We start from the raw sequence: 25,909 nt of genomic DNA, 5'->3' as shown, positions 1-25,909 counted from the left end.
TCTTTAATCATGTTGCATCTTAGCCCTTTCCTCACACATCCTTCAGGCACAGGAATGGAACCTTGTGGGGCACCCACGCTCCTCTGGCCAAGAGAAGAGGCTGTGTGAGGGAGCTGCTGCCAAGGACATTTGGGGTACAATCAACGTGAGGACTGTGGAAGAGTTTCTCTCTCAAATAGCTGCATCTAAATTTGTCCAAAACTGTGTAGATGTAACTCAGGTTGGTGGTTCTTCGTATGAGGCCATAGACAATCTGACAGGAGCAGAAAAACTAATATTCCTTTCTTTTCATCAAGCAACAGCTTCTAATAGGCCAAATTTCCACTCTCAATCACTTTTAATCCCTTGATTTTATCCTTAACATTGCAAATAAGAGCATAATAATTCACCATCTATCTCTACATTTAATCAATTGATGCCCCCGAAATCTTAGCTAACTTTAAGCATTTCTTTGTATTGCTTTCAATGTTGTGTATTTCTTTCACGTGCTTTCAACAATTGTGTATTGTTTGTAAAGTATGCTTAATTATCCACTATTTTAAGGTAGTAATTCATTCATCAAACTTCACTGCTTTCTACTCTACTAATCTAGTTTATCTCTGTAACAAAATCAGCAACTTGTGATTCATATCAAAGCTACAAATTAATTTATTAGTTTTATACATATATGTATATTATATATTTAGTTATTAGTTAAGTTTTGCACGTAAAGCCTTGCAGTGGTCTTTCCACAAAGCCTTGCTGACTTGAAGAAGGAGCTAATCAGCCAGTGAGTGCCTTCAGCTGACATTACAGATGTAGTTACTGGGGTATGTTCTACCGAGCCATGTGAAGTATTCGCTCTGTTGTAAAAACATTCTGGTTTGGAGCTATGGCCTTGTGGTGTGGGGAGTTTTGTCACCAGCTCTTAATGACAACAAAGAGGAGTAATATTCAGTATTTGGGATAGCTCCCTAGACAAAGCTGCTTTTTGGTCTGCTTGGGTAGAATTTGTTTTCAAATATTTCACGTGAGGACTACGAAGCATTATTCTGACTGCGTAACTAAACTGCGGGAAAAACAGTATTTTAGATGCTGTGTGCAAGGGTCTGAGCATGGCCTGACAGCATTCGTGCAGTGGGAAGCAGGCCCGTAGGGAACCAGTGAGCAAGTGCATTAGGTATTTTTCCCCTATATTAGATTTGCGACTCTGGCAAGCCTCGACTGGAGCTTGTGAAATGTTAACAGAGCACAGCATGCTGAGCAGAGAGAACAAAGTTGACTGTTCTGCCCTGCAGCCAGAAGGCAGAGAGCATGCCAGCAGATATTACCATGAATGGAGTCACACAGGAACAGCAATGTGCCACCCTGACTCAGTGTTGCGATGTCAGCGTTACAGCATGCTCACGGCATATGGCAAGATGTCACACTCTGAACCAGAGGATCTGGCTGCTCTCATCTCACTCTGAGCTGAGCTCTTCCTCCTCAGATACACCCATATAGGTCATACAGTGATGTGCAATGCTTGCAGAGAGCCCCTGGTTTTGACTTTGTAGTTTTTTCACTCCCTTAGTTTTTTAGTAAAATATTTGAGTGTCCCAGAAGTGAGACTGAAAATTTTCTTACTTGAAAGCTAGGTGAGTTATGCTGTTATAATTTTTTTTACAGCCAGAAAATCTGGAAATTGCGTAGCACTTTATTTGATAATTTGTGGGGTTTTTGTTTGTTTGTTTGTTTGTTTGTCTATTTGATTCGTAATATTGGAAATTTTCACTTGCTAACTTGACCTCATGTTTTAAATATTGCCATTGTTTATTGCAGTAAAATACCTGGAGCTGGAGCATTGTCCCAGGGGCAATGTGGAAAGTCAATTACTGCTCAAGGCAGTGCTTCCTAAACCATGTTCTGTGAATTCTTTTCTTGTCTCAAATACAGGAATTGCAGTATGCTGGAAAGCCCTCCTTAAGTGCTTGCATTAGCCAGGGAGCCACTAACCACCTTTAGTTGCTGGCAGCAGGGATTCTCTCATAGAGCTGGAAATTGAGTGCTTCCTCTTGCAAGCAGTTATTTTACCTCTACTCATATCAGCTGTGGTTGTATTTGAGGAGAGGAGATTAAAAAAAAAACAGAAAACCTACAGTTGCTCCATTTTTTTCCAAACCAATCTTAAAAGTTGTTAAGACCTATTAGCAAACAACTTGCAATTTAAGGGCCGTATCTAATGCTCCCCATTCAAGCAATAAGGGCAAAGCTAATAGGTTGAATAACTTGTGATCACAGTTGTTGCTCCTGCTTACAGGCTTCTAAACTTGATTTTCTATAAAGTGCTTGCTGCTATCTGCCTTATATGCCTATGTAATGATAGACAGATCTGGAAGATGACTAAACTAATGTACTCCTTTCTGTGTTTGTTTCAGAAGATGAAATTTCAAACACTACTGTCAGTGCAAACGTTTCTGCATCTATACCAAAAACTGGTAAGAGTTCAAATTCATAGAATCGTAGAATCATAGAATGATTTGGATTGGAAGGGACCTTTAAGATCATCTAGTTCCAACTCCCCTGCTATAGGAAGGACACATCCACTAGACCGAGTTGCTCAAAGCCCCATCCAGCATGGTCTTGAGCACCTCCAGGGAGGATGCACCCACAACCTCTCTGGGCAACCAGTTCCAATGTCTCACCACCCTCACAGTAAAGAATTTCTTCCTAGAATCTAGTCTAAATCTATCTTTTTTCAGTTTAAAGCCATTTTCCCTCTTCCTGATCCTACCTGCCCTTATAAAAGACCCTCCCAGCTTTTCTGTAGGCTCCTTTCAGGTAGTGGAAGGCTGCTATAAGGTCCCTTGAAGTACTCTCTTCTCCAGGCTGAAAAGCCTGTCCTCTGTTGGCCTGTCCTCGTAGGGGAGGATCTTATGAAAGATTGCTATTGACTGTATTGTATCTGTGTGGGCTAAATATCAGCTCCTTATTAGTTCAAATGTTGAAAATGGCTGCATTGAATGTGATGCATCTGAGGAAGAAAAACTGGAGATGGGACCATGTTTTTTGATAACTGAAGATGTTAAAGAATCTGTTTTGGAGCTGAGACCAATGGGATAATAAAGATGGATACATTCAGTGTTATTAAAGGAAGAGAATAAGATGCAGCCAGAGAAAGTCTGAATGTTTTTCCTATTAGAAGAATGAGACATTTTCAAATCGTGCTGTAGTTCTTTTATATTTCAAAAACCCTGATGTTTATGTCTGTTCTAAAAGCATTTAATAAGGAACTGACACCTCATTGTGAGTGAGATCTTTAGACATTTCAGTGAATTTCCCTTGCAGCTTTTTGTCACACAGGAGAAAGCAGTAATTTGTTGTAATACTAATATTTGTTTATGTCTATGAGCAAAGCATCAGAAGCCCCCAGTGAGGTTAAAGCTCTCTGTGGATGTGGAACAAGCTTCCAGGGAGACTCTTTCTTTGAGGCACTGTTATTCTAGGCAAACAGCCAGTAAAGCAGGAGGAAAGGGAGACAGTTATATATTCTGGTGTGGCCATTGTATTTAGAAGTACTCTATCCATATGAGAGAAAGTGGCAGGTTGTTATTTGTTCCTATTCTATCATATTTCCCATCTCTGAGCAGCACTAGAAGAGGGACGGTGACAGGGCTTGGGTTGTAGGCAGGAATAGGAATGAGCCCCTGTGGCTGAGGCTGACAGTAGTGCTTTCTGTTTTTATTAAGTGATGGAACAGAACTCTGGGCAGCTTTCCACCATCTTTGTCACATGGCAGCTCTGAGACCCTCTTCCCATAGCAGCAACTGACAGATTCCTGCTGCCTGAGGATGCCCTTACCTCCACCACCAGCTCTTGTCCCTCTGCAGGAGGGAGCTTCCAGGAACTGCTGTAACATGAGCACTGGGTTCATGCCAGGGATTATCACATGCTAGAGACCATTATTCCTCTCACTCAGATGTCCAAAGCTTGGCTGCACACCTTGGAGAAGGGCCTGCCAGGCTTTCTGTGACCTTCCAAGAAATGTATACCTTCCCTCCGATGTGAACTGTGCTTGTTCTGAGCCCTCTCAAAGCACTTGTGGGCAAGAAAGGTCCGTGAGAGCCTGACTTCAAAGAGAAACTCAGCAGCCTTTGTGAGAGAAGGCAGCTAGTGGTATGGGCTGTTTGTATGGAATAAATAAATAAAAATGCCTCTCTTGCAGAGGAAGAAGCTTTGAACACAACCACTTTAAGAGCAACAACACTGCTAGCAACAAAGCTGACAGCAACTACAGCCTCAACTATGACTGTGTCCATTACAACAAGCTGTAAGTGATGTTTTCTTGTGCTAATGATTGAGTCTGGTCCAGTGGACACTGAGCAGCAGTGCTCTTGGTCTGGGAATGCATTTATAGATGGTCACATCCTTGGTAGTACCTCCAGAGCCATCAGGCTCAAGGAAGATCCAAGCCAGGTCTGATAACTGCGCTATCACAGACTTGTGCTCATGGGGATGTCCCACTGATGGGGCTGGATTTCCATACAGAGGAGAGAGTCTTGTTCCTGTTGATCTTCAATTTAAACTCTGATTTTAGTCCTACTGCAAGCAAAGCGAAGCAAAAGTAGATTTTTGTGTGTGTGCAAATGTGTATATAAAATTGACAAAAAATTTTCAACGTTCTTCGTTTAATAGATAACACAACTACTCCAGCTAATGCCACAGAGAGTAGTACGACACAACATACAGCCGTGCAGCAGCCAGCACAGGCGACCCCTACAGCAAGAACTGAAAGTGGCGACACAACAAGTGGTGAGTGACAATTCCTTGGAGCCATTCCTGATTCATCATGCAGTGCGTTTCTGTAAAGCAGTAAGGAGCAATAGGAAGAGATGAAAAGGGGTAATTTGTAAAATGGATTTAGAGCTTTGTGAAAGCAGAGCTCTCCTTCCTACCTACAAACTATATATCTCCATGAATCCTTCTGCAGAATCTTACACACAGAATATTATAACTTTGATTTGTAGTGGAGGTGACCTGAAGCCATTACATAGGATTTGAATCTCCCTGTAACTAGGAGATCTGTATTTGGAGGGATTTTCATTTTTATTTTCTTCTGTTTTGGTAAGTATTTCAACAAAAATTATTGTATGAGATCTGAGTGGTGTCCCCCTTTGTTTTTTATTTTATACATACAGTTTTTCACATAAATAATACTGTGTGAGTATAACATCTTCAACATTACAAATAACTGTTCTCTTTCTTATTATGAGTCAAAATACTGAAAGCAGTGAGATGATACTAGTTACTCTGAGTCAATCTTCCCATAAGTCTTCAGAAAGATATGTATGTTGGGCCAGTGCCTCAGATGAGATTTCATTTAAAAAAAAAAAAAAAAAAACCACCAGAAATACCCTGCATCAAGCAAGTAGTTGGAATAATTTAAGCAAGAATAATAACATATATATTTAAAAATGTAATGAAAATGAATGATGAATGAATTTATACCTAAAAGCAAGGCTTAATTGATTCTCACTTCCCTCACATGAACAGGAAGATTAAAGACACTGCCTGAAAGTCTTCCTCAGTGCAGGACTGGGACAGTCATGCTCCACGAAACAGATGTGGGCTTAGTGAGATTTTTGCTATTAAAATGGATATAATGGGAAAGCTGCTATCGCTGCTCTTCTTTTTTTCTTCCACTCTTGCAGTCAGCTTCTCCCTCATTTTGTGGTTGACCTTAAAGAACTGAGGCAGGATTTGATAGTGCCTGTATGAAATTTCCAAATTTTCTTTCATGACACCTGGTTTCTAATACAACACAGGCATCTCTGCTGGTCTGTAACACAAGCCATCACTTCCCCTCCTTCAGTCCGGGCTAGAAGCATCAGTAAATGATCTTATCCACACAGTAGAGATGTGACAGGGCTTCCTGTCCTCACCGCAATTTCTGTGGCTGCTGTCACCTCCCATTACAAATTCAAAGAGAGCCTCCAGCGTTCCATACACTAGGAAGTCAGGCACAGGACATTTATTTTTTTTCCCCTTAAGTCTTCTGTATTTTTCCCTCTGCAGGCCGTAAGTAAAATTTCCCCTTTCCTTCTGTGCTTTCTAGCCCTGACTGTTATATAGGAAGCCAACAATTAGACTTGCCTCCATATTTTTCTTATTTATTAGTACATGATATCAAAGCCAAAAGTTCACATTTAACCAAAAGAGTGATTCCCTTGGACACTTCAATAATTTTAAATGGTGTCACGCTACAGCCAGTCACACCTGTATGTGAGATTTCATGTCCTGGGACACTCAGTGTTACCAGAGTCTGCAAAATGAAAGGCAGCAGAAGATGGTGCTCTTCCTCCCCCAGCTGTCGATCAAAAGTCAGCACTCAGGATATTAAATTGCAAGCTGTTGGTGGGTTTGGGGCTGTGATGTTTCTGATTTATCCTGTGCTTCTTTCCCGGAGGATGGTATAACATGATGCATGGAAACATTAAATATTAAAAAGTGAGAAAAGGAAAGAGTAGAAGAGAGAATTTTCATGCCAAACTGCTGATAAGTAGGCAGGAGGAGGGTTAGGCTAACAGCATATCTCTCAGTTGTCCTTGGGTTTCTGTCACAGGCTGCAGGTACCTGTCATGCTTCTGGAACGCCCCGTGCAGCAGCTGGCTGCAGGGATGTGCTCGGCAGGGAGCAGCTTCCACCGCTTTTGATACACTCCAGTTTTTCAAAGCTTTTATTAATGCAGTCTTTAATGCAAGTGATTTTGCAGGCTGTTAATTTCAGAGGAGAGATGTATGTGTCACCTAACCAAGTCCTCACGCTAGGGCTTCAAAGGGTCGGTGTTCCCCATAAAGGAGTATCCTGGATTCATTGACTGGCCAAGTAATGCTGTTACAGATGTCTGTTCTCTCTGCTGCACATCTGCTGCTTGTTTGAAGCACCATGTGATGTCAAACCTCATTAGGCTGCAGCCTGCTGCAAGGAAGATTTAGAGTACCGTTGGGAAATGCTGAAACACACGTGGGTGATATGTAGGTTAAGTAGAAAATCCTGCTAAGATCAAGCAAAGATGTGTGCTGAATTTCAGCTGGTTGAAGAAAATGAAAGGTTCTGGGAGCACAAAGAGCAAGGAGACAGCTGAGGCTTGGGCAGCAGCCCTGCAGGGCAGCTTCACGTTCCTCTCCTTGATTATTCTTTTGACAAATGCGTGCCAGTATGCTGTCATTTCTCTCATCAAAGCTTCTGTGGGGAGAGTGGTGTCACCTCTGGGGTGCTCTGCCTTGCCACAGTCATCCTGTCCAGACAGCTATTTTACAGTCTTTACCATTTTATTCTTATGTTGCCATTTTATTCATCAGCAGTGACTGATAGCAGGGTGATTTGAGTGCTCCCCCAGGGTGGGTGGGACCCTGATTTCCAGTGGGATACAGTGCTGCCACTGCAGTGGTTGGATATGGATGCTGCTGTCCGCATAGGCTGTGGGTAGAGAAGCCATTGGTTTAGAGAAGCATACAAGACATGTCTGCTTCTGCCCTTCTGCATCGGGAGCTTGTTCTGCAGCCTCTCTTACCTATGGTGCGTTTGATAGTCACCATCTTGCATGTAGTTATGCTGGGTTCTGCGGGTAGACAGAAAAATCACCCGTGCTGTAGCAGCTTGAACTCTTCTGCATGGCTACTGTTGTCCTTGTTTCCATGGCCAGACAGTGCCTGTGTCTGGACTCACCCTAGACAGCAAATCTCATGGCACAGATGGCCCCAATCCTCTACTGACTGTGTGGGAGGGCAGGAAAAGGCACTTAAATTTTTCATACGTTAATTTTCAGGGATATATTATTTCTCAGACCTTATCAGCACAGAATGAAGTAATTAACTCTACACTTAATTACAATCCTTAGAACTTTATAAAGTATCTCATTACCATTATGTGACAGTTGTGGCAGAAGCTTGTATGTGATTTATTATTTTTTGTAAATGAAGGTAAGTGATAGAAAGCAGGAAGCTATCTACCCCATCAGCCTGGTTTCCAAAGTTAGCATTGTCTTCTGGCACAGGCATGAGGCTGTTGGATGCTAAGGATGTGCTTTAAAGATGCCTAAGCTACGTCAGTCCTAAAAACCTCATAGGGATTGGTCAGTGTTTGACAAAGGTTTACCTGAAGGTATAGTTCTTTCTAACCTGAACTATCCTCTATGATGGTGAGGGGATTTGACAGGGGGATGGCTGAAAATCTAATGCAACCCTTCTGTTGGTGTGTCTTACCCAAATGTCTGTCTTGTTTCCAGCTGTCCAAGTGAATGGAACACAATCTGCACAAACTGAGAGTGCTACAACTACTAAGACAGGGACTTTGTCTCCTACAACCTCTTTACAAGAAAATATTACTGCTCCTGGAACCTCAGGTATGTCTTGAAAGCGTGCATTTCTTCTTCCTATACAAATAGTCCAAAAGATGTAAAAGATTTTGAATATCTTCTTTATATGCCATGCATTGTCCCAGAATGAGGGCTACGTCTTTATTCACACAGGGTACGATGTCACCCTGCTAAGAAGTTACAAGTGATGGACAAACTTCAAAAGATTCATAGGAAACTCAGTGTCATTACAGAAGGATATAAATTAAGATAATAGAAACCTTATATATGCTGTATGTGGTCATTGTGTAGCACTGACTGCCAGAGGAGGTCATTGAGATAAATTCTTTGGCTGCAAAGCAAAGGAGAAAACAGCTATAATTTTTACAATTGTTAATAAATCTGTAGGGCGTGCTAAAGCATATGACCAAATTAAATGACATTGTTCAAACTACAATACAGTCACATGCAAGGTCAAAAAGATATCAGTCCTTCCAAATGCCTGCCTAGCTTTATTGTTTTTCTGAGTGTGTTTTGTTGTATTTATCCACTAAGGAACTCTGTGGCAAATGTAGATGCCAGTAATGGGAGTGCTCATTTATTACATTTCTAGCAGGCTTAATTTTCCTAGATTTTGAAGAATTACTTAGGTTTTCTCAAGGTCTCTCGAGCTTTTACTCAGTGCTCTGAGCTACACATACGTAAGCCCAATAAGAACATTGACTTTGTTTGCATTTCCCAATTATTATTAATGTTTAACATTTCCAGAGGGATAAGAGACTCTTTACAATTCCCTGGACTGTTTGCAGCAGATAACTGAGTGCTCAATAATGTTTTGTTGTGCTAAAACTTAGCATGGTGAATGGGTGTTTACTGTGATTCTTCTCATAGTGGATGGGATTAGATATGCATGTATAGTAATATCAGTACATGCTAAAATGCTTTGAAGGATTCCAGGGAAATTGAGATTTTTTTCATTTTTAAGATATGGCCATTAATTTAGAGAGGAATCATTAATTATTTTAATAAACCTATTCCCCATAATACATATGTTTTGAGTTCTATTTAATCATGAAAGATATGTTAAGGCTCGTGCAATGCAAATAGATTATTTGAGACAGTCAGCACAGCTTCACCAAGGACAAATTGTGCCTGACCAATCTGGTGACCTTCTATGATGCATCAGATAACAACAGATGACAGAACAATGTCATCTGTGTGGACCTGTAAGATCTTTGACCCAGGCCTACAGGACATCCTTATCTCTGTATTAGAGATTAGGTGGATTTGAAGAGTGGTCTATACAGTGGATAAGGAATTGACTGGATGGCTACAGCCAGGGAGTTGTAATCAATGGCTCTGGTATGCTCCCAGGTGTCTTTCTTGGGACCGGTGCTCTTCAAAATTTTTTATCAATTACATAGATAGTGGGATTGAGTGCACCCTCAGCAAGTTTGCAGATCACACCAAGTTGAGTGGTGTAGCTGATATAATAGAAGGAAGAGATGCTACCCAGAGAGACGTGGAAAACTTGAAAATTGGGCTCACTTGAATCAAATGAAGTTCAACAAGACCAAATGCACTGAGATGGGGATAATTCCAGATATGAGTGATATGGGAGAAGAATTAATTGAGAGCAGCTCGGTGGAAAAGGATGTGGAGGTCCTGGTAGATAAAAAGCTGGACTTGAGCTGGCAGTGTGCTTTTGCAGACTGGAAGGCCAATAGTATCCTGGGATGCATCAAAAGAGTGGTGGCCAACAGGGAGAGGGTGGTTATAGCCTCCCTCTACTCTGCCCTGGTGATAACAGAGTTCAGGTCTGGAGTCCTCAGCATAAGAAAGACATGGAGCTGTTGGAGCAGGTCCAGAGGATGGCCACAAGATCAGAGAGCTGGAGCTCTTCTTCCATGAAGAAAAGTTGAGGGAGGTGAGCGTGTTTAGCTTGGAGAAGGCTCTGGGGAGAACTCATTGTGGTCCAGTGCTTAAAAGGATCTAAGAAACAAGACAAAGAACAACTTTCTACACAGTCTGATAGCGATAGAACAGGAGGGAATGGTTTGAAACTAAAAGAGGGAATATTTAGATTAGATACTAGGAGGAAATTTTTCACTCAGAGGGTAGTTAGGCACTGGCACAGGCTGCCCAGAGAAGCTGTGGATGCGCCATTCCTGGAAGCATTCAAGGCCAGGTTGGATAGAGCCCTGGGCAGCCTGATCTAGCGAGTGACAACCCTGCCCATGGCAGGGAGTTGGCACTAGATGATCTTTCATGTCCCTTCCAACCAAAACCATTCTGTGATTCTATTACTACCCTGTTACATTTTGTGTATTTTGGCAGACGTGCACAGAGTTTGGGAATCTTACCACTGATACACTGCAATAAAGCAATAAATTACAGTATTTTTAATGAAAGATTCTTTCTAGCAGGCAAATTGACCAGGTTAAAATGAAATTGTAACGCATATATGTCTGTGGATTCTGTCTGTTGAATTATCTGTAATATTATTTGTACAATTTCTCTTTACATTTAAAACACACCCGAAAACGTTTACATCCTTTTCTTCCTCTGCTTGTGACAGTCATCATCTTACTCAGCTTACTGTAAAGCCAAATAGATCTTTAGCTCAGGGACTACCCAAGGAGCCAGCTCTGTAATTTCCTGGCTGAGGAAATAAGGGACCATCTGTCCTGGGGGATTCAGCCTAGGTCACTGGCATAGCCAGTGTGCTGACTTCCCATAATATTGCAATTTCATAATCACTTCCTCTGTCACTGGGATTTCATCCTCACACCTTTTCTGCCTCCACACAGGACTGACCAGCTCCTTGTTGCTTTTTTGCAGATTAAATATTAAAGAAGTCCCATTAGACACTCCAATGAGTTAGGTAGCCCAAATGCATGTGCCTTTAGACCATTTTTGCTCCATATTTTCTGTGTGCATTAAAGTCTTCAGGGAAAAAACAAATCTGGTTCCCTATAAGCAGATTTCTCTTTGTATGTTCAGCTGCTCAGGGCCAAGGGAAGCCATAGGCTGCACCTAATAACTTTTACAAAAATGCAAGCATAAAGTCAGTTGTTTCAGGATGTACCAAGTCTAGAGGAAATGCTGACTCTTGCTGCCATGAGATTCTTTCTTTGCAGCACTGTGAAATTTCATCTTCCATAGGGTCTGGGTACTTTTTGTTCAGTGGAACAGGGGTGATATGTGCAATGCAGCCCTCAGGGGATCACAGAGCTTAAAAGCTGAAGGCACCTAAGCCATATCTCCTGTGTGGAAAAACTAAGGTGAAATTCACCCAAAACAGAACATTTCTATTTGGTTTTCTCAACAATAATTCAGCTGATTAATCTCAAACCGAAAGAATATATTTAGCTTTGAGACATTTTCCATTTGGGGAAAAAAAATGCCATTTTTGTGAAAATCCCCTTTTTTACTGTAAGGAAAAGAAAAAAAAAAAAAAAGTACATTTTGAAAGGAAATTTCCAATCTGCCATATCAAAAGATCAGGGTGTGGGAGAAGTGCCACAGAAAGCTGGAGAGCAACTGAAACGAGTGGGGGGAGCTTGAGAAGGAGCTTGGAGAAACATCAGAGAGCAGCATCACTGTATTACAAGGGATTGAAGCCAGCAGCTGCGGAGGAGGGGCTGAGTGGGGCTCACCTAGGTTGGGGAAGGGAAGAGGAGCTGTTTTTAGCAAAGAGAGCAACCAGCATGTGTGCCATTGACACGTACACTTCTTCAACTTTGGCTGTCATGTATCACATGCCTCCTACTCCTGCTCCACCTCCGCAAAGGATTGCTTGTTAATATTTCATTTTCTCCTTTTGTTTAATTTGTGTAGAAGTGGAGATTAAATGGATATGTCAGAGCCTAAATACTTGCTAGGAACTGCAAGTTGACTTTTTATTCTGTGACCTGAACAACAAAAAATCCATAAAGTGGGATGAGTTTAAGTTCATCCGGCAGGCTGGTAAGATCAGAAAATCTATTACAATAATCTGTCAAGAGAATCAGCCTGCTGCATCTATCAATGCCTTTATTGCACTCCTCAAATTATAAATCCTACTTGCCTGATTCACAGAGGTATCTTGCTGAGAAAGAACCCTAGGAGCAAGACGAGGAGGGTTTGGCTCTTTCTGTACATAAACTGTATAGGAAAGCTGGATAGTGGTATTAAGTGAAAACTGCTCACTGTAGCTTTAGCTTTTCCACACAGAGAGAGGCACAGATTGAAGCATCAGAGAGCTGGAAAGCATAACAAAGCCTCAGCTAACACAATTACAGAACTACAGAACAGTCAGGATAAGGAGAGTGTTTTAAGATTCTTAATTTTGCTGTGATTTATCTTGTGGTATCCCGTCCGAGTAATCAGCCAAATTTATTCACTTGTTTTGCCAGCGAGCATAGATCCATGTGGCTGCCCTCCAAAAGCAGAAGCAGCAAGCTGCAGGGTGCACAGGCTGTTCGGGTAGCAAAGCTCTGGGAGAGGTGAGCTGCTGGTGCCCCCTCCATCTGTCAGCCTCCTCACCAGCATTGTCATTGCTCAGGCAGGTACCGTCAGATCACCTTCTCATACATCAGCCTCTTTATCTTTGTCCTCCTTACCATACGGCCAGTGTTGTATGCCTCAGTTCTTGTGAGGAGTCTTGGAAATCCTCCTGGATTTTTTATGCAGAACACCCACCCCCACCTCAGCCTCAGGGACCTGGTAGGGGCCAAACAGATGGCCAGAACAATACAGCAAACACCGGTGCAAGCAAAGGGCTGTCTGCCTTTTCCTCCTCCTCCCCTAGAAAAGCAGTGCCCACCTCTGCCATCAGAAAAGTTTGCTTTCTGAGTCAAGATAGTTCACTTTGTTTACAAGAAAAATGTTATGTTGACATCTTTAGAGTTTTTCTTAGGAAAGTTCAGCTCTCCTCAGAATAGTGAGGGCAAGCTAGGCATTTTACTGGGACGTGACCTACCTGTAAGACTTGACAAGATCCTCTGCCTGTCTCCGTGAACGTCCACATCGTTGTATATTTGCATGTTCAAATGTTGTTGAGTGCTCACACTTTTTTCCAAGGGATCTCACTCTCTGTAAGAGAGGCGGGGTTCAGCTAACAACTGATCATATCATGTTTGGATGTTCCCTTGATGCAGGTGGGTGTCCCGCAGCTTTCTGTACACCTCTGTTTGACAGGAGAGCTGTTAACTTCCCAAAAGGCTTTCCTCAGCTCTTGTCATTCATGTTGCCCAAACATGCAGCAAACATCCCCTACTAAGCCATCACAGATATCCTCCCTGAACATGGTGACACTGTGCAGATGGATAGATAAGATGGTAAATAGCTCAGGAAGAGCATCTCTCCTGAATTTTCATCAGCCAGTGTGCAATAACTGTGTGCCCTCAGGATTAAACTAGCATTGCCAATACTTAGTATGTTCAAGGAGATCTCTCACTGCTGACTTGAAGTACTTAGCTTTTCAACTTTTCTTGCATGTTTGCAATTAACGTGTTAAAGCTCTGTCACACGTATTATTAGCAAAAATGATTGAATGCCAGTACCTCAAGTGATCTCTGTTTATGATTGAGTGTAGAGAGGATGAGAAACAACAGCAGCTGTACTACTGTGAACAAACATTCACAGCAGTAGAATAACATCTTTAATCCACATTGCAGCTCCTCTTGCAAAAGCTGTCTCTACAAAGCACAGGAAGCACCATGCTGGGACAAGTCCTCCTGAGGAGCTATCAGGATGAGTTGGATGAGCCATGTACCTCATGGGTGTGCTAGGAAATAGCCCTAGAGGAGCCTGGAGGGGGTTTTATGGTGCTGTGAACCTACAACTCAAAGTAAGGAGGAACTGCTGAGGACATAGCACCTAGGGGATGTTCCTCTATGGCATCTCCAACAGCCCACTGAGAGGCATCCCTAGGCCATGCCCTTTGCTGGCTTCAGGCAAGCACAGAGGTGTTGTGCTGCCACTTCACACAGATGAATGTTTTCAAAGACAGGGATGAGTTAGGTGTCTGGCTTCTTTTGGCTTCAGACTGATCATGGGGGAGATTTAATGCAAGGCATTAAAGTCACTGTGGGAGTGACGCTTCTCTATCCTCCAGATGTGAAATATTCACAGCATTTGTAGCATTCAGGCACACATGCCTCAGCCCAGATACAGGTGAGCAGCATGCTAACATGATGTTCTGTGCCCAAATCTTCTGAATTGAAAGAAGGATGCTGCCGCAGCAAGACCATAAGCTTTGCACACAAGGCACTGCAAGGTCCAGTTCTTCTTCATTACTAAGGCCTCATTCCCACTGCCCAGCAATCTGCTAGCCACAAGCACCAGAGTAATTAATGAAAATTTGCTACTGAGAGATAGCAACAATTGAAGGTATGGCTCAATTAGGTATTTAAGTTTATTTTCTTACAGAAGTGATTTGTCAGTTAAATACCAGCTCTTCACCCCAGGGCACTTATTTGGCTTTGTCAGGAGGAATGCTTTTTGGATTTGTAGAATTTAATTCAGAATTGTCTGAATTTCTTGTCCAGTTACCGAGCTCATCACTGGAGTCTGCCAGTTTGTACAGCATGAAGACCTTGCTTTCCTTTTTGCAAGGACCTCTTAATCAGATAATAACAACTTTGTTCCTTCCATTTTCTTTCAGACCTTTCTGTGAGCACCCTGCCAATACCAACAGGTAAGAGGGAAAGGGAATATTTGGAAAAGAAGAGGGTAGGTGGAAGTGGAACCTCAGGTGGAATCTGAAGCACAGTACATAGAAGGAGATGAGGGATGCTCATATTGCTGCAGTGCATAACTTTACAGTGAATGCAAGTGAATGTGATGTGGTACCAGTAGATGAGGCAAAGCAAACAGAGTAGCAGAATACTGAAAGGTGAGGTAGGAATTAATACAGAAACGGTGTTTGCCAGGGGGCTAGGTTTTGTCAGTGGCTCTCCTTCCATATCCTGTGGTTAGAAGGAACCGGTCTCAGGGTAAGGCAAAGTCTTCCTGTGCCAGTGAACCTGGTTGTTGTAATGGATTGTTATTCAGATACCAGATCTTTCCCTAGCTGGAAAATATCTTTCAGATTCCATTTCCAGAAAGTGGGCAGGATGGGCTGAATTGTGAGGAAAATTCAGTGGATAACGTTGATAATGTTTTTAAATCCTTAATCCATTTCACTCATTCAATAGCGCTTCCATTTAGCTACTGCTTTTCCTCAGTGATATATACACACATATAATTAAAAGACTAACCTGTGGGTTTGTCTTCTCTGCATTACTCACATCTTGGTCGTCTAATAGACAAGTAGGAAGATAGCCAATGCCTTTGAACCCTCCATTTTTCTCCTGAGGCGATACTGCACAAGTTCACGGACATATTTTCACGTTTCTCGGTGTAATTTGTTTCTGTTGACATTTTCAGTCAGTACCCAGAATAACTCACTGCTGTGATAATTGTCTGCCTGCCCTGTGTATCTTGCAGTCTATCAGATAGGGTAGTGAAAAGGATAATTGTATTTCCCTGGGAAATCCAAAGCAATCACATAGAATCATGAATTCATAAGAATTATTTCTGTTACTTCATGATGGCTCCCATTTCCCTCCTCACATTATCACCTTTCAGCACACAGGCACCAGAGGAGAGAGAACTTTAAAGAAACATGGTAGGATGTTCAGGGACAAGGGTCTCAGGCAGTGATGGTTTCCTGCGTATAACATCTAAATGCCTCAGTTGGGGCTACATTGTACAGACACCATACTATATCCACACAGTAGTTTAAGTTAGAATTGCCTGGCTTGTAGGTATCTTGAAAACCAAGATACTAGCATCTCTACTGAAAGAGCTGCCGCCTGGCTTTTCTCTGCTTTACTCCTCTTACATCAGAAGACAACATGCTCATACATATTGGAGTGGATCAGGATGTTATGAGCATGGGAATATGGACAAAAAGAGAATAATGGAGAAAAAACCATCACTGAAATATTTAAATGTACTGGACCTGAGTTCCAAATCAATGGAGAAAGAAGGAGACCTACGGATTTGGGACCAACAGTCATTATTGGCTACTCTAATTCAGCAGATGAGAGTTATAAATGTTGCCTACTTGAAAGATTCTGTAAAACAAATGGTCCTGTCATTTGGAAGCTTAGCAAATCAGAATTGTGTTTTAGTCCTCAAAATGGCCCTGATGAGTTAATTGTAGTGGCTCAGTTAATGTCAGCCTCCACCCAGCAAGCTCAGCCCCTTCTATCCTTTGGAAGCGCAATGCAACTACACTGGTTTCGATGCATGAGCAATAGGAGCTGTCTGTCTTGCATTACAACTTTGATGGGTATCTTGGATAGCTGATACTCAACTCCAGTTCAGATTAGCACCTGAAGGCAGAAATGCATTCCTCTTAAAAATGCTCCAGAGGCTCTGACAGTCCCTGCTCTCCCCAGATATGGGAGAGCAAGTACACACATCACTTTGTCACACTCAACTGTCAAGGAAATGTTCAGCTACTCGTATTTCCCCCCTTTGGACTTCTTCACCTACCATTAGTGTTTTTTATTATTAGCACTGAGATATTTTGGTTCTTCATCTTTTGGAGGCAGGTCTTTTTTTCACACACTTGTTATTTACTTGCTTGTCAAGAGAAGTTGCTAATGTTGACCTTTATCTTAACCTCCTAAAGGCATAACTGTAAGTGGGCAAGCAGATGATCCAGAAAAGGCATCTGTATGATGGTTCACAGAGAATGTGAATTTGTCCTAAGGCTTTTCCACCCTTCATGCAAATTATCCAGGTGCTACTTAGGGGACTTATAGCTGTGGAGCACATCATGGCTCCAGAAATGCCAACATCAAAGGTGTGTGGGAAAGGTAATTTTTCTGGGGTGTGGGGGAAGTTGTCTATAGAAACTCTGGTACTTACATGTTGATCTGAAAGCAATATTTCTTCTGCAAATCTAGATTCTGGCAGCACTGGAAACAGTTCCGAGAAAACGAAAGTATTGGAGGATACCATCCATTACTCTAGTGAGTGTTACTACTTTGTTGTCCATCTTCTCAGTTTTCAGATGAACATGGCTTTAGATGAGTGCTTGGAGTTGCAAAGAAACAAATTAGAAAGTGTTATTTGTCTGTACCAGGCCATAGACCCTCTTGCAAACCCAATTTAACTCAGCAAGTTGACACCTCTCCCACTGACAAGCAGAATGATTATCCACAAGGACTGAAGTCAAAGTTATAAAATAAAATAAAAAAGAAGAAAATGTGAGTGGAGTCATACTCTGTAAGAGAAGACAAATGGGAATGTGAAAATATAATTTACATACCATTATGAATACTCGTTATATTAATACAATGTTATAAATATGTTAAATGAATATGTTGTCCATAGTGTCATGAGAGGGTGAGTGGGGAGGGAAGGACTAGGAGAGAGTCCTCTGTGAATTGCTCAAGCAGTTGTTGTTTGCATGGTGCATGTTACTTAATTTTTATTCTAAAATCACATGTCTCTGGGGCAGGATTATAACTGTGGATCTGCTATTTCCTACCCAAAGCACTAGCTCAGCATAATATGTTTGATGTTTTTCTACTCTGAACTCATCTCTCAGTTCTCCCTCTGGTTCTGCAGATACACATTTATATGAATATTAAACTTTAATTGCATAAAGAATCAGTGAAGATGCCATTTCAAAATATGGGGCCAGCAGGAGGGAGGATGCTGAGGCTCTGCAGCATGATTGACATGGGGCTAAACCCAAACGTGGCTGACTGCTGCCAACAAAAAAAGATAAATGGAGAGAAGCTGGGCTTGGATGTTTCCCCAGGAAAGCTTCTCTTCATGACATAATTCTTTCCTTTTTGCTTCTTGGCTGGGAAATACCCGTCAGGAAATGGCAGATGGTGGGAAATAATAAAAGGGAAGAAAGGACCTCATTTAAAAAGAAGATCTTGCATTTTATATCCATGGTTGTAAGTGCTGCAGGGAATGTTACTGAATTATGTAATTCCTTGGTATCTTTCTGGGTGTTCGATGCTGAAAGAGAAAAAATTGCTTTAGTCACTGAATTTCAGATGAGTCTTTCTTTAAAAAAAAAAAAATTGCAAGTATAAAAAAATTGTTTCTGCAGTGGGGCACTTTTTATAAACCTTTAAGACCACCCACTCCAGGGGAAAACCTTGCAGCCAACCACTGATTAGGACTACAAAGGTCCCACTGGGGCAGGTGCTGAACCTGCTGAAGCCTGGGCGAAGGTATCACCATGGGATTAAGGGGGCTGGGGCCAGGAGCCTCTCACCCTGGTACATGAGTGCCTGGGTATAGGCAAATAAGAGGTTAAAATGATGTTCTGCATGTCTTGCAGGTGTTATCCTGCCCATTGTCATCGCCTTGATTGTCATTACCCTCTCCGCCTTCTCTCTGGTGGCCTTGTACAGAGTGTGCCATAAGAAAACTCCAGGTATTTGGTTGACCTTCTCTGAGCAAAGGGAAGAAAAAATATCGGTGTGCTTATTATTAAAACATTTCTGGAGGCTTTTGAGATTTCTTTAACTAGAGATGCTGCAGTAGTCTGATAGGAAACATTGCATTTCAGAGAATTTACCTGAAGTGGGAAAGCAGCACTTTATTTTCAAAATCAATAGGAAGAACAGAGGGAGCAAAAATATCTGTGATTTTTTTGAGAACATATAATGCCGTAAAGATTTTTGTTTCACCTTTTGCAGCTGCAAAGGGCTAAAAAACAGCTGCACTAACATGATCAGTCAGTTGGATAGAAAAAGAGAGTGAAAATAAGTTTGGAGATGCTGTTCAGCACAATCTCTTGATGTTCATTTTATCTTTGTTCAAAATAAAAGCAAAGAAATGTCAGTGCTTTCTTTTAGGAAATACCTGATACATGAGTAAAATTTTTTGGTTACAGCATATGCATGGGTACAAAACCACTGAGCAAAAGTACTTGCAAAAATAGTTTCTTTTGACAGATCAGCTAAAACCAGTATAAATTTCACTGGTGTCCATGAAATACTTAAGGTAATGAGGATGTAATTCCATTAGATCTCATTTGCCAGGTATTTCAGAGAGTTGCCAAATCTGGCCACATGAGAGTGCAATTTTCCATCAAATGAAATAACAACCAAACATATCTGAATCCTAACTGTGAGTTGGCATGAGTTAGGAGCTTTGTGCAGAGCCTCAGCGGTGAAATCACTGGGACTTGGTATACAAAATCACAGTGGGATGTGGAAGCTGTAGAGCAAGGCAAACTGCGTTGCAACTAACTTGGCCAATGTCATGGCAATCAGAACAAAACAAAAAGCAGAAGGTGTGCTGTCTGTTTAGGAAATTACTGAATTTTCAGGGTAAAGACATTAGGTGAAGTTTGTTTGCTTGCCAGCCTCCCCACACACAAATGCCAGTGCTCACAGTACTGGCAAATTAACTAGAAAACAAGAGGAGGCAGCAACAGTGACCTGCCATCCATCTGTGTATGGGAGCTGGCTCTGTGCATCCTAGGTTGTCCCACCCCATCCATCTGCCCACACTTGGGTGAGGAGAAAACAGGTTTGGTGGATGTTTCGCTTCCTCGCTGACTGAGATGACAGGCTATGTTGCTAGCTGAGCAAACCCCACTGCAGCACACAGGCTGTTTGTGTCCCCCACCCTGCCTTCTGGATGAGCTGTTTTGTGCTCAAAAACCACTGTCAGCATGGTGATCTTCTGGAAGGATGAGCTAGAGAACTGACAGTTACCATCCAGTCTGGTTGTCTTAACATACTTAATTAAACACTATAAAATCACAACTCAGCCTTCTGCTAGCAGCAGCAATAGCTGTGTCTAAATGTTTTGCTTGACTGAGCTCAAATGACCCTAGTTCTGTTCCTTTTTTCAGACAGACAAGAGAACGGCACTGAACAGTAAGTTAAATTTTTTCTTTGCATTGCTATGAGATCTGTTGGAGGGCACTTGTGAATGCAGTAAATTCTGCATGCGATTCTCTCATCTTTCTCTGCTTAAACATAACAAGCAGTTGCTACCTAAAGAGAACAATGTTGCAGTTACTGTACACCTGTATGCATTATAACATGGATGGAAACATGCAACTGCTTTGCAAGGGATCCTTTTGGAAAGGATAAATACCTTGTGTTGTGTCCACTTATTTTCTCCCCCTTCTCCTTCCCTTCCCTTTTCTTTCCTTTTTACTTCTCTCCTTTTATTCTTTGTTCCTCTCCGTTCTCCATCACTACATACTCTTCTGTCCCATCTTCTCTCCACCTGTCCATTTGCACAGCCTCTGTTAAAATGCCCAGAGAGTTTGTGAAGTCTCCTTCTCTGGAGACTTTCAAAACCTACCTGTACGCATTCCTGAGTGGCCTAATCTAAGTGTTCCTGCTCCAGCAGGGGAATTGGACTAGATGATCTTTTGAGGTCGTTTCCAAACCCTGACATTTGTGATTCTGTGAAAATGATATTGGCATAAGTATGAGAGTGAAATGAAGAAAAATCCATTAGAAGATACATACCAAAGGCTGTTAGGTCTGGATGTGATTTTGTATGACCAAAACCATTTGGGCAGGAGGTTTACTTGCTATTCCCATCTTTCCTGAAATCTAAGGTGCTCCTTCTTGCAATCCGACACAGCTATATGCCCTGCATTGGCCAAGAGAAAAGATATCTCCCTCTCTTTCCATGGATGTACTTCTTCTGTGGAGCACTGAATTGAGCCTGGAGTTGTGTGAGCTGATCTATCACGTTTTAAGAGAGGAGTCTTTTCAGAGCCACTGGTGTATGGTGTTTGCCATCAATAAGACTCATGCACAACACCCTGTGAAACCCATCTCAAGCCTCCAGACCATGATGTTAGAGTAGTATTACACTGAGCAGTGTGACAGAATTGCATGCTCATTATGCCTCGTCTTCTGTCACCAACAGGGCCCAGTCAGATAAAGAAGGTGTCAAACTTCTGTCCGTGAAGACAACTTCTGCTGAGACTGGTGAGTGATTCTTCTGTGTCATTGTGTTTGGGGATGTCATTTCCAACAGCAAAACCATCCTCACTTCCTCTCAGGTTGAAGTCACTGCAAGGGTACCCTCACACTGCAAAACAGCCAAATGGGAGCCTTCAGAGCTGCAGCACAGCTGCACTGTGTGCAGTGTCAGTGTCTGGGAGTGACAAATACAACTGCTATAGGGAAAACCATTTTTTAACTCTTCAGTGGTAAGATACACCTGGGCATGTGCAGGGATAACCAAGGTAGTGATATTTATCAGTTAGATTTGGGTACGCAAGGATGTTTGTCCACTGATAATATTCCGGTAGCCAAAAGGGTTGGGAGTAAGTGCTGCAGCCTTGTGTCCAGTCACCCTATGTATTCAAAATCCTACTCTTGTCATAAAATTCTAGTCTTGTCCTACTCTCTCCTGTGCTTCACTGATCCACTTTGTTGCAAAATGTGTGTGTAATAGAAGCTGAAAGGAGTAAAGGTTACAGTTAATGTACAAAAAAGAAATGAAAATCTCACCAATACAAGCAAGAGATGGAGGTAACTATAGGTTCTACAGGAGCAGAGCAGAACAAAATAGCACTGAGGTGGAATAAAATTCTGTCTAATCTGATTCCCAGTTATTAAATTTTTTTTTCTTTTTTCTTCTCATGGTTATTCTTCTTATTGTTAAACATATGGTAACTCACTTTATCTGCTACATAGTCCTACTTTTCTTCCCATCCTCCCTATGGAAGTCCTCCAGGAACAACACTCTTACTTTATTCAACTTTTTAAGGTTTCTGCTTCCCCCAGTAACATTTCAGAGGTTGCCCAATAGCTGCTTTCCTCTTCTTCTGAATCCTTGATGGGAAATTCCCTGTGACACAAATGTAAATAATGCTCTGACACTTACTTAACAGACTCTTACGTGACTGCAATTCAGCCTTGTGATTCGGGAAATTGTTTTTACATTACATGTCTTTGAGAATGGATGTTTTTCTGTTTTAAGAGGTATGGAGCTGTGGGCATGTTTACATTAAAAGCATAACATTCTTTCTGAATTCTGAGTGAAGTCTGAGACTGGGATTCATGGACATTTTTTGACTGATTCTGCCCTCATACCACTTTCAACAAGAAAGTAACTTCAGCAGCAGTCATCGTGTTTTGCAGAGTGTAAATGAGGCAGGACCCAGGCACATTGTTCTTCACAAGATGAGGTCTGATGCTGTTAATCAGCTGCTGACTTAGCAAGTGTCTGAATTTCTTCCATCCAGAGGATGCTCGATTTTCTTCTTTACTGAAGTGTGATGTATGCATGTTATAATTGGAAGGTATGACTCATAGCCACTTACAAGACAAGATTCTTGCCCTCTTCTCATTAATACAATTCATATTTAAAACAGCTACCACTTTCTCTTGAATTCTAACAGCTTTACAGGTTTCGAAATTAAACATGCTTTCACTGAAATTGAAGTCCTGCTTTTCCCCAGCTTTGGAGAAACGCTCAACTTCTAAAATTAAAAACACTCAGAAGGAGAGGCCTGTTTCCTTCCAGAAATATTTCTCACTCACACAGATATTTTCAAATATGTTGGGGTGCCTGCCTGCATGAATAAGACTTACTTGTTTTGTTAAAATCTCAGGGTTAAGGCAAACACTTCTTGTACAGGCTCAACAAAGCATGGAAATGCCTGACTCATCTGGTCTGTCTTACAACTTTTGTAACAATCACTTCTCTACATGTTCGTTTTCATTTCTAGATGTGTAAAAGCCAGATCAACTGAAGGGGGAATTCAACTGTTCAGTAAGCATGTTATAGCAGCCCCAGATTGCATGTGCAAACCGAATTAGAAAACGTCTTGACTAATAGGAGAAATCTCCTAGAAAAAGCCCCAGGCTTATAGTCAGACCCTTAGCATCTTCCTGCTGTCAATAGGCTGCCCGGTCACCTGAACCTGAGCATGCATATAACAAAGTTCTGCTTTCACATATATTCAAATGAGGTTTTATTTTAATCTATACTTTTTAATTTTTACTTCTGTTCAGAAGATTTTGTGACTCTGCAATTGTTACAAAAATGTTTAGAAAAATCTTATATACAAAACGTGTCAGTATATGACCAGCAACTCCTCTCAGACAGGTAACCTAGAAAAACCCTGTGTTGGTGATATGCATGGCATGTCCTGATCAAAGCTTGTAGTGAGTTCAGTCTTGTCTTGTTTTATACATCTAAACAACTGAGCCACTTGCACACTTAAAAGCCAGTCATTTAAAAGAGACATATGTCCAAAAGGCGATTTATCCTATCTGTCTTGGACATGTGTCTTGATCTGGACTTAGCTTATCTTCAGAGGTCCACTGACTACTGAAGAATCCTATCTTAGGAATCTGTCAGAACCTAATTTTCTTTTTTTCATACATTAAAAGGAAAAGAAGGGCTCCTTTTTCAGAGGTGTAGGTGAATTAAATTTAATCAAGAATATTATTTCAAATACCTACAATTAATGTGAAAGAAAACAGAAAAAGAATAGAGTTAAATTAAGATTGGACCAAAGTTATGCATTTTAATGGAGCAATATCATTAGGGGCAAAAGTGAGCTTTACCACTCTTATTTTTAAAAACTCTTGTTAGAAGCCTGACTTCCTGATGGCTATGAGCTCTAAGGCACCACTTATTAAGAAGCAATCTAAAGCAAAAAAACAAGGAGACAAAATGAAACACTTTGATTTTTCATGCATATTTGGCAGTAAACTGCTGCACTTGATGCAAGATAAGTGACTGTACATGCAACTTATGTGAAAACTCAGCTTGGATATAAATGCTTAGGATGCTGAATTGTTTTGAAAGTTTTTCACTGATGTGCAAGCACAGGACTTACTACAGTCATTCTTAGTTGAGTGTATAGGCAAATTTAGGTCAGCTTTTCATAGGGAAACTAAATGATCTTACACAGTATAGAACTCCAAAAAAATCTACCTGCGAAAGTATTTATTATTTGGGAATTCAGTATAGCCCAAAGACCTGCAAGTGGTAGAAATACTGCTATGAATATAAGATGAAGGATTTTATGTGATGACTAAGAGCTCAAAACCATCATACGTGGTGTTAGTGATAAAATGCCTATTGTGAAAGCATTTCTTGCTTTCACTGTGATTGTTTTTGCATATTTCACTGAAAACCAGCATAGATATTGATCACAAAAAATGCTGGGGGACAGCAGTTCCTTAGTAACAGAAAGGCTGAGGAATGGAAATTGGAGTAAGGCTACTCCATGTATATGAATGACGTGTGATTGAAATATTGAAATCTGAGTAATGATTTGACAGATTTCTTTTCTGGCCTTTGCTTGGAGTATCCATTCTAGAATGTATTAAGGGCAGTTCACAAGTTCATTCTTCAGTATCTGGTCTCACAGGAATGTGGCAGGTGACAATATTTTGAAGTTGTTAGGAGTAGTCCTGTTGCCTAAGCATAATGTGATCCATGAGGGCAATTTCTAATCCACGTGTGCCTGTTTACGATAGCAGGGTAGGACATGCCTTTCTTGCTTTTTAGAGGTGTTGTCTGTTCTGCACTGAATGTTCTGGAAGGATATTAAAAGTGTGCCAAAGCTGATGTGGCTTATATTTTGGTGAACTGTACTTAGAAGCATTAAGGTTTCCCAAGACACCAACTGTGGATACAAATGAAAATTCAAGAATTGCTAATAAGCGAAGCTGAGAAAATATTCCAGGAAACTATGAATACTTGAGAAGAGGCCTGGCCTGTCACATGCAAAAGACCTTTAGCTTATTGTCACTCTGGAGAAGGCAATCAATCATTCTGCAGAGGTGTACTCTGATGGAAATGCAGTGTGAAATAGAATGAACTGAGGATGTAGGTCGACTAGCATTCCCATGTGATCAGCACCTCTTCCAAAAGCTATTGCTTTCTAACCTGCCATTGCAGAAGATGGTGGCTGAGCGCTGAAATCATCACAGAACAAATTAAAAAGCCCTCCTCTTGTTCAGCACAAGAAATTGCTTTGGCCATGGAAATGCACATGAAGTTCAGCATGTGATGAGACATCCCCCTGTGTTGTTAGGGTTTGGACCTGGAAAATCCTGTGGTCTTCTGAGATGATGAGGCTGAATGATGGCATCTTCATCACTGTTTTCCATAAATCTCCAAATGCTGAGAATATTTAATTATGCTGTCTCATACATCAAAAAATTCATTTGACTGTAATATAATGGGACAAATCTGGAGCTGTTGCAGATAATATTCCTCTTTGGTTTCTCTGAGCACATCCAAGCATGGACCACGGCTTTTAAGGAGGTAAGGAATTTTTGTTTTCGCCTCATTAGGGGCTCAACCCAGGCAAGCTTGCTTCTGTCAGATGGAGTTGGGCTGTGTAAAACATGACCCCACCATGGGGTTTCTTCACATCTGCACGTAGTTTCATGTCTCTCTCATTTTGTCCAGGTGCACACATCCAGCTGTGTCTCTGTCACTGAAGCTTCCCTTGCAACCTCCTTTCCCTTACTAGATAAGCAGAGCTGATCAGCAGAGAGCAGCCTGCCAATATGCTGCATGCTTGTGAGTGGTAAGAGCTGACATTCCTTCTAATTTGGGGATATTATTTTGTTT

The 25,909-nt window shown here is 41.5% G+C and overlaps 1 protein-coding gene across 1 annotated transcript in view; it reads left to right on the top strand.

Annotated features, from left to right (window-relative positions):
- Positions 1-25,909, top strand: part of EMCN (endomucin) — a 50,648-nt gene that overhangs the window by 17,669 nt on the left and 7,070 nt on the right. The window contains 9 exon segments of the mRNA XM_048942997.1: positions 2,397-2,456; positions 4,184-4,286; positions 4,649-4,770; positions 8,246-8,362; positions 14,964-14,996; positions 17,260-17,325; positions 18,660-18,755; positions 20,187-20,211; positions 21,227-21,288. Of these exon segments, the coding sequence (XP_048798954.1) occupies positions 2,397-2,456; positions 4,184-4,286; positions 4,649-4,770; positions 8,246-8,362; positions 14,964-14,996; positions 17,260-17,325; positions 18,660-18,755; positions 20,187-20,211; positions 21,227-21,288 (684 nt within the window).

This window comes from Lagopus muta, chromosome 4, assembly GCF_023343835.1.
Source record: "Lagopus muta isolate bLagMut1 chromosome 4, bLagMut1 primary, whole genome shotgun sequence".
In the NCBI taxonomy this organism is placed as follows: Eukaryota; Metazoa; Chordata; class Aves; order Galliformes; family Phasianidae; genus Lagopus; species Lagopus muta.
Note: the sequence above shows the minus strand (reverse complement) of the source record. Positions and strands in the feature narration are given on the sequence as shown.